Raw genomic sequence first — 9351 nt, 5'->3', positions numbered from 1 at the left:
TTTGTTTGCATATTTTTACACATTTTGTCTAAAATGCATATTTAATTACATTTTCATCAGTGTTTTGGTAATTTTAATAAATACTTGAATCACTAATGCCTTTTCAATATTGAAGGCAAGAAAGCAGTAGCTTTCAATTCTTTAGAATCTCGATTAGCCGATATTAAAGCATTGAGAAATTAATAACATAGAGTCACAATCTCGAGCAAATAATATTTTATATGCCAGTACTGGCTCCTCATTTCCACTCCATTGGGTCTCTTGTTTTTGTAGAGTAAAAAGTATGAAAACAAGAGGGTAGGCAAATCATCATGTCGAATTATAAAGGTGACCAACGAAGGCTTTGCTCGTATACAGAGTAGGAAGAAAGAGTAAACGGCTCCATATAAAAAGTGCACAAAAAAGGGATATGGATGGATTTTATATTACTAAAACTGTGTTCCTTAGTCGACTATAGTACGCTGGACCCGAGAAACAAATTTGTTTTTTTTTCATAGCTTTTATTTGTATATTCAATGAAATTAAGTCTAAAATGCAGATAAACAAACAAACAAGTATTCCAACAATACCAAATGCGTCTATACAAACAACAACAACGTCGTTGCAAAACAAAAAAAATGTTGTTCTCTGCTCCCTGAGAAAGTTCGACGCGGCGAAGCAAATGTAAAACAAAAATGTAAATTAAAATTAAAAGAGCAAAACAAATGTGAGAAGTTTTTTGCATGTTTTGTTCATTTTTGTTGCACATTTTTGACTTTTTAAGGCATATCAAATGCGTATATTTTCCATTTTTGCTGCAAAAAAGCCTGGACCCATTACCATTCCTCTTGTACAGCCTATATGTATATAGCTGGGTGTGTAGTAACTTTGGTATTCGCATTCGATTCATAAATTTTAATAAATTTCAAAGGATTTCAAAATTAGGTTAGTAAATAAAATGGGTATTAAGATGACCGTCGTAGCATAGTTTCTTAAGACACTTAAGCTTGTCATACAGACAGTAGAAATGTGGGCATAAAACAAAATTATAGAAAGTTATTACATTAATACGAACATTATAAAATTGATAATACTATTATAGTCGTTTTTAACCTTAAGCTGTAGTTTGACCTCCTTTGTCCAGGTGGTAAAGAGGGTTGATGTGGACTTGGTGAGTGAAAGTTGTAGATTCCTCGCAGTAAAAAGCGAGAAAGACTGGTGAGGTAATCTGAGACTTTGGCGCACAGGCCATCGATGTCATTGCTCGACGCCATTATCGCGCAATCGCCAGCGTATGAGACCAGGGAGACTCCCTCTGGTAGCTGGAGGAGCTTCGATATATAGTAGTCGAAAAGCATTGTATATCAGGTGATCTGCGAATTATTTGAGTGGTCGGCACTCGTCAATAATTTTTCGAGAGCAAAGCTAGGTAGTAAGTAGGTAGGCATATTGGTTGTCGGTTGACACACCTAGGCCTGCTGTAGGCCCATTGTGATATCACCAGGACTGTCCCCGCTCCTCACTCTACATTTTCCTCATTGGCCTGTGGCTTAAATATATCTAACAAGACTAGTTATTTTCATATTGGCTACTTCTGCCAAGTTATTCAGGGAACTTTTTCTTAAAATATTGAACCTTCTTCTATCCAGAGCCTTGCACCCGCATAGAAAGTGTTCTATAGTGTCTTCTTCTTCAATGTTGTTACCGCTTCTGTAATAGTTGTTGTTGTTGTTGTTTTAACAGCATAGTTAGCCCTGTCAGTGTAGGTATATCATCTGTCGTCTTCGTCTAGCTCATCTAGGGGTAGGCCCAGGAAACATGCTGTTTCGACGGGTTGGGTCCAGAGGGAGAGGGGGGTTAGATGAGTCTGATTAAGGGGGCATGTGAAGAGGTGGTTAGTGTCGTGCGGGGTACCTTCACATGCCGGACATGTATTTGGTATGTCGGGGTCAATTCTGGATAAGTAGGAGTTTAACCTGCTACAATATCCAGAACGCAATTGTGCCAATGTTACACGAGTCTCACGGGGAAGCTGGAGCTCTTCATCTGCAATGGGTGGTGGTTGGACTCCGATTACGGCATTCACGGGACGGGAGTTCATGAAGGTGGTAACGGACTCCCGGTGAATGTCGTTTATTGACTGTCTGAATACTGTCCGGTCCAGTAGGTCTCGGTCAGTTTTGTCCTGGAGTTCGTCAGCGTAGTCGAGGAGGTGTCTCCTGACGTGCCTGGGAGGCGGCTCAGGCTCAAGCAGGTGTCTGCAGGGGTGAAACCTGCGGTAACACCCCAGCAGGAACTGCTTGCTGAGCAATTTGTTGTGCTCCGCGACTGGGAGCATTTGTGCCTCGTTGTGCAGGTGTTGTATGGGTGACATCAGGAGGCACCCGGTCGCTGTCCGAATGGCGGTATTCTGACATGTCTGAAGCTTTGTCCACTGCGAATCACTAGTACCAGGCGACCAGACAGGCGCAGCATAGTTTAGAACCGGCCGGCCAATTGCCTTAAATGTCGAAAGCAACAGTTCTTTGTCCTTGCCCCAAGTGCTACCGGCCAGCGATTTGAGGACCTTGTTGCGATTTTGGACTTTAGTGGCAATTGCGGTTGTGTGCGCAGAGAAGGAGAGCAAGCTGTCAAAGGTTACACCCAAAATTTTGGGGTTATTCACAGTCGGAATTGGTGTGTCGTCGACTTTTACCTTAAGGGACAGCTTGACCTCCTTTGTCCAGGTGGTGAAAAGGGTCGCCGTGGACTTAGTGGGGGAAAGTTGGAGATTCCTCGCAGTGAAAAAGCGAGAAAGGTCGGTGAGGTAGTTGTTCACTTTGGAACACAGGCCATCGATGTCATTGCCCGACGCCATTATCGTGCAGTCGTCAGCGTATGAGATCAGGGAAACTCCCGCTGGTGGTTGGGGGAGCTTCGAGATGTAGAAGTTAAAAAGCAAGGGTGAAAGGACACCACCCTGCGGTACGCCTTGCTTAATCTTCCTCTGCTTTGACATTTGATCTCGAAAAATCACTGACGAGTGCCGACCGCTCAGGTAGTTCGCGGACCACCTCTTCAGCCCTGGCGGGAGTGTCGACTGATAAATATCATCTAGTAGCGTGGAATGGCTGACTGTATCGAAAGCCTTCTTTAGGTCCAACGCTACTAGGACAGTCCTCTCGCAGGGGCGGTTTTGGTTAAGCCCGCGATTTATCTGGGCGTTTATGGCGGTGAGTGCCGTGGTGGTGCTGTGCACTCGTCGGAATCCGTGCTGATGTGGGGCTGGGGCCAGGTGGGTCGTGAAGAGTGGGAGTAGGAGGGCTTCAAGTGTCTTCACTGCTGGGGAAAGGAGAGTTATCGGCCGATAAGACTCCCCTTGGTTGGCGGGTTTCCCAGGTTTCAATAGTGGGACCACTCTCCCTGCTTTCCACTTGTCAGGGATGATGAGAGTGGCCAGAGACAGATTGAAGACCCTTGTGAGGTATCCTACTCCCAGGGGTCCCAGATGCTTCAGCATCAGCGCGTTAAGTCCGTCAGGGCCAATGGCTTTCGATGATTTCGACTTGTTGATGGCCCCCTGAACCTCATCACCGGAGAAAGTAAGTGGCGCACTGTCGTTCGTCAGTTTGTGCAGCTTTCTGGTAACACGACGTTTCGTTCTGTCGCCCGGAGGATGCAGTGTAAACAGCCGGCTAAAATAGCTCGCGCATCTCTTCGGGTCCGACGAAGTACAACCGTTGAAGGTGATAGCCACCTTGTCATTGTGTTTCGTCGGGTTCGACAGGGACCTAACGGTGGACCAGAGCTTACTCACTCCGGAGGTGAGGTTACAAGTCTTCAGGTGCTCAACCCATTTAGTCCGCTTATGTTGATTTACCAGTTGCCGGATCTCCAAATTGAGATCCCTTATGCGGGGATCCCCGGGATCGGCCTGGCGTAGGTGGTCACGCTCGTTTGCTAAACTGGCTGCTTCTGCTGGGAAGTGGGGACGGATGTCCTTATAACATCCAGCTGGGATGAAGCGAGCCGCAGCAGCTGTGAGCACCTTGCGGAATGCGCGTTCGCCGACGCGCACATCAGTGGGGATGGGAAGAGCGGCGAAGGTGTCCTCGGTGAATTCCGTGAAGCCGGCCCAATTAGCTTTTATAAAGTTAAAATAGGACCGGTGATTCGCGGAAACGAAATCGGCAGGTCTCTCGATCGAGACGATAATGGGCAAGTGGTCTGATGCAAGCGATAGCATAGGTCGCCACGTTATGCTATTTATCAGACCCGCGCTAGCTATTGTTAGGTCAGGCGAGCTGCTACAATTGCCCACTACCCTGGTGGGGGCGTCGTCGTTCACTGTGCTGAATGTCGAGTCGTCTATCTGCTCTGCCAATTGCTGTCCCCTACGATCATTTGGCAGGCTTGAATGCCAAAGATCGTGATGCGCATTGAAGTCACCTACAACCAATCGGTTTTCACCTCTGATGAGCGCACCTATATCAGGGTGATATCCTGCCGGGCAGCAGGTGACAGGGGGTATGTATATATTAAAAATTTCGAGCTCGGAATCGCCTGACCGGACAGCTATGCCTTGACATTCTAAGGTGCTGTCCCTGGGGTCGATTCCTTCATCGATAAGACGATACTGCACAGTGTGGTGGACTATAAACGCTAGGCCACCACCGTTGTCTCGCTCGCGATCGTGTCTGTGCACGTTATAGCCATCCCTGGTGATCAGAGATGACCTAGCGTGCAGCTTTGTTTCTTGGACCGCAGCTATCTTGATACTGTGCCGGTTCATAAAGTCGACTATCTCGTCGGCCTTACTCGTAAGTCCGTTGCAGTTAAACTGGAGAAGCTTGAAGCTTCTCGGTGAGGTCAGTGTAATCCGGGGGGTGAGGGACGCGTGGGGTTGTCTACGTTGGACCTGCTGTGCAATCCACTGTGGTTGTTGCGGCCTGATGGTGGTGGGCGGCCGCTCCTCCGGGGGAGGTAGTGGGTGCAGAGCTCTGCAGCAGGGGGCAACGTAGGCAGTTGTCCACTCACGGGTGGTGCGCAGGCCGGAACATCTCCGAAAATGGCACCAGCCATTGCAGGAATTGCACTGGACTGATACCAGATTCCGAGGTATTACGGTCTGACACACGGAACAGACTGTACGGGGGACCAGGAGCTGCTGGTTTGTCCCCGCACTGGGGTTGGAGCAGGAAGGGATAGGAGGGGTTAGAGGGGAGTTGTGTTGCTCCGATAGGCTCCTCACCGTGGAGGTGTGGGTTGTGGTGGCGGTTGGTAGTGCCGGCCTATCAGGGGGTGTGGTAGCCGTGGAGGCATCAGACGCCTGTTGGCGGGAGCAACACGTGGCCACATACCGTGTGGACCACTCCCTGTGCGACTTAAGGCCTGAGCAGGTCTTAAGGTGGCTCCACCCGTTGCACTTATTGCACCTAACCGAGGTGGAGTTCGGGTGGAGCCGTTGATGGCAGACGCAGCAGTAGAATACCTCTGGCCCAGGGTTGGATTCGACTCCAGCCCTGAGGAGAAGTATTTGGAGCAGGTTAGCTGCGGGAGTTTGCTCCTGTGACGTAAGGGGTGGGGTGATATACGATACACTAGACAGGGCTAGTGTACTGGGGCGGCAGCCCTTGATCGGGAAAAACCCGAGTCATTCCGGTAACGTAGAACCGGCTGCCATGGGAACCGGCTCCTCACTCTACATTTTCCTCATTGGCCTGTGGCTTAAATATATCTAACAAGACTAGTTATTTTCATATTGGCTACTTCTGCCAAGTTATTCAGGGAACTTTTTCTTAAAATATTGAACCTTCTTTTATCCAGAGCCTTGCACCCGCATAGAAAGTGTTCTATAGTGTCTTCTTCTTCAATGTTGTTACCGCTTCTGTAATAGTCGTTATAGGGCGCTCCCAGTCTACTGGCATGCCTTCCAATCAGACAATGCCCTGTTAGGTGGCAGGTTGGTGCCCTTTCACTTTTGCTTTTCATCTTCTATATATCGAAGCAGAGAGAGTCTCCCTGGTCTCCGTCCCGTCCCCTGGCTTCGAGCAATGACATCGATGGCCTGTGCGTTGTTGTTGTTTTGTTTTAACAATCAAAGTCTACGATTACCTCATCAGCCTTTCTCGCTTTTTCATTTCAAGGAATCTATAATTTCATTCCCATGGAAGCCGGTTCTACGTTACCGGAATGAGTCGGGTTTTTCCCGACCAAGGGCTGCCGCCCCAGTAAACCAGCCCTGTCTAGTGAACCTTATCGCGGATCACCTCTTTATCCCTGACGGGAGTTTCGACTTTATAATGCCATCTAGTCGCGTGGAGTGGATGACTACATTGAAAGCCTTCTTCAGATTCAGCCTTGCCTTACCTCTTTGTCCGTGGTGTAGACCATGTTGCCAACTGCTGTTCGACCTGACAGATTACTTTCAGAATGGCTACTTATTTTAGCCTGTCTTAGGATAGGTTGTTTCACCCCAATAGCTTGCCAATTGTCCAGACCTGAAGTTGCCATTTGAACAATTGGGGTTTTAGTAACATGACCACCGCCCCTGAATCCTGGGTACGAGCGTCTGACTCTCCGGGAATCTGCCCTTCGCAGATGCGCGCAGGCCCAACCACCACGCCAAGGTTCAAGCACGAGGAAGGGATTTTCAGGTTGCTAATCAAATAATTCTCGGTATAAAAGGAAACCAAATAACTATGTTTATTAGATTTATCCTGAACTTTCCAATAATAAAAAAATTAACTTTTTTGGTAATAAAATTTCGTTTTTTTTAATTATGGTTGTTGTAGCAGCATAAACATTCCCAATACGTGTACGGGGAATGCTGTCGTGGTACAAGTCTTTGGCCGAATATAAATCCGGGTCAATTGAAAGCTTAGTTTTTCCTTTAAAATGACAATTCATTTTTTATGGAGACAAAACGTTATAATAGAATTTTGATTTTGAAAACACTCTTCCACCACGGCGCGATGCAATTAATCGACGTAAATTTACAACACAATACTTGGTTTTTACTAACAACTTTAAGCTAAAAATGAATCAAGTTCTATTGTAGTACATTGTGAAATTCGTTTTATTAAAATGTTAATTATAGCTTAACAAATATTTATGTATTTGATATAGCAAGTAATTTATTTCATAAATGCACCTGTGTATGTATGTGTGTAACCGCTCTGTCTGAAACTCTGTCACGAACATACACATCCACATGGTAAAGTCACAATGTTTTTTCTTTAATTATTACAAATGAAAACAATTCAGAAATTTTATGCTTTTTGCATAAGACCATATTTAAAAAACTACATATAGTTTATTTGAAGCAAGACCATCATAAATCAATAAGCCGAAATGATCCAACTTCCTTTGTATGGCTTGTTATGAAAATTACCTAATAATTAGGTGTATATTGCATAACTTTATTAATTTGCCATAAGATAAAAAATATATATCTACATGAGAACCTAATTTGAGTCATAACAGTCTTGCAGCAAACAAACATTATGTACATACATACATATTTCATTACCATAAGTTAATTTTTATCGACAAAGGGTGGCGTCTATCTTCTCAAGCCATGGTAAAATGGAGCGTAATTTGAAGCGATACATCTTATCTTCGGCAACAGGATTGTGTTCCAAGTAAACAGTTTTAAGTTGTTTGTTTTCTTTAAGAATTTCAACATTATTCCAGTCTGAAACCTCATTATCATTCATCCACAACTCTTCCAATTCTTTCAAATACCCAATGTTGTTAATAGATTTTAATCTATTTTTGGCAACATCCAACGTTTCGAGTTTTCTATTCTCATCCAAATTCTCAATCGTCTCAATACCATTCTCAGATAAATAAAGTTCAGTTAAATTAACTAATTTCTCCAAATTTTCTATTTTAACTATGCGATTCGCTTGCAGACTTAAGCACTCCAAATTGACCAAGGTGTCCAGATTTTCAATTTTTACGATCTTATTCCTGCCAAGATAGAGCTTTCGAAGATTTGTGAGCATTTCAATATTTTGGATTTTACGAATTTTGTTATCACCCAATTCTAACATAGTCAAATTACTCAGCATGCTTAAGTTTTCTATAACTGGAATCTTGTTCGCACATAAATACAGTTTTTCCAATTTAATTAACTGGTCCAAATTTTCAATTTTCATTATGCGATTGAAGCTCAAATCTAACTCTTCAAGATTAACCAGCGCTTCAAGATTTTCAATTTTTGTGATTTGATTATCATACAGTTCTAATTCCAAGAGTGTTGTCAAAGTGGAGAGATTTTCTATTTTCTTTATAAGATTCCATCGAAGACAAATTCGCTCCACGCGTGTTAGTGGCTCGAAATTTTCAAGCTTATCAATACGATGGTGATTCAGGTCTAATTCCAAGCAATCTGGATCGATAAGAACCACATCTTCAATAGAAGGTAGAGGTGTTTCAATAATCTCTGACTGAATAGACGGTCCTATTGATGGACTCTTTGATGCTGTCCCGTTCGATGTATCAGACGTTTGTGCAATTACATACTCCTTTTCGTTTGGTGCTAAATTTTGGTCAGACATATCTGAAACAATTTGTTAAATAATTTTAAGTGGAAAAATAAACCGAATTAAATACCTAGTTCACTTTTATAATCCCGTTAATGCGAATGATGACCAATGTGGAAGCTATCAAAGATAATGAAACATCCGCAACTATACAAAGTTAACTTTTAGTAATTCTAAACATTAGTTTGATTTTGACATATATTTTGCTGTAGAATAGGTGTGTTCGCTTAAATGAAAATTTGTTGGAATTACTATTAATAATCATGACCCAACACTACAAGATCACGTACGAGGAAAAAAAAAAAAAAAACATTTCTGACCGTGACGTCACTTTCTAGACGTTAACAGATCCTATAGTCAATGATCGGGATCTGGATAAAAATGTTGCACGCAAATGACGAGTCCACAGTACTTAAAGATATGTGTTGCTTGGTGGAAATTAAGACACCCTTGCACCCGCAATCAGATTGAATGGTCGAGAGTTTAGTTTGTTACTTTCATATTTTTTCCAAAACTTAGGACCGCTCTTGGGACAGATCGCAACTCTAGGCGAGAGGACTTAAGGGAACGGTGAAAACAAGGAAAAGTGAAGTTTTTATGGGACCGATAAAGGTTTTTTCGCTGATCGTACCGCACTTAAAACATTTAGGTGCAAAAAAAAATTTTTTTGTTACAAATTAACTGTCAATAAGTAATTATATTAATGAACAAGAAAGGAAAGATAAACTCGGTCCATTCCGAACTTTATATACCCGCGCACGTTGACAATAAGAGTAGCTATACGTGACTATTTTCTAAAATTTGTCCCTCACTTTTTTGAGTTTTAATAATGGGAGGCAGAAAA

General features: G+C 43.7%; 1 protein-coding gene across 1 annotated transcript; it reads right to left on the bottom strand.

Moving 5' to 3' along the window:
- Positions 1 to 7018: 7018 nt before the first annotated feature.
- On the bottom strand, positions 7019 to 8691 carry LOC128861726 (protein phosphatase 1 regulatory subunit 7). Its single transcript, XM_054100073.1, has 2 exons — positions 8578 to 8691; positions 7019 to 8524 (listed from the first exon to the last, which is right to left on the bottom strand). The coding sequence occupies exon 2, from the start codon at positions 8520 to 8522 to the stop codon at positions 7503 to 7505; it is 1020 nt and encodes a 339-aa protein (XP_053956048.1). The 5' UTR covers positions 8523 to 8524; positions 8578 to 8691; the 3' UTR covers positions 7019 to 7502.
- Between the last annotated feature and the right edge of the window lie 660 nt (positions 8692 to 9351).

Source organism: Anastrepha ludens, chromosome 4, assembly GCF_028408465.1.
Source record: "Anastrepha ludens isolate Willacy chromosome 4, idAnaLude1.1, whole genome shotgun sequence".
NCBI lineage: Eukaryota > Metazoa > Arthropoda > Insecta > Diptera > Tephritidae > Anastrepha > Anastrepha ludens.
The sequence above is the reverse complement of the archived record's forward strand: the minus strand, read 5'-3'. Positions and strand labels throughout refer to the sequence as shown.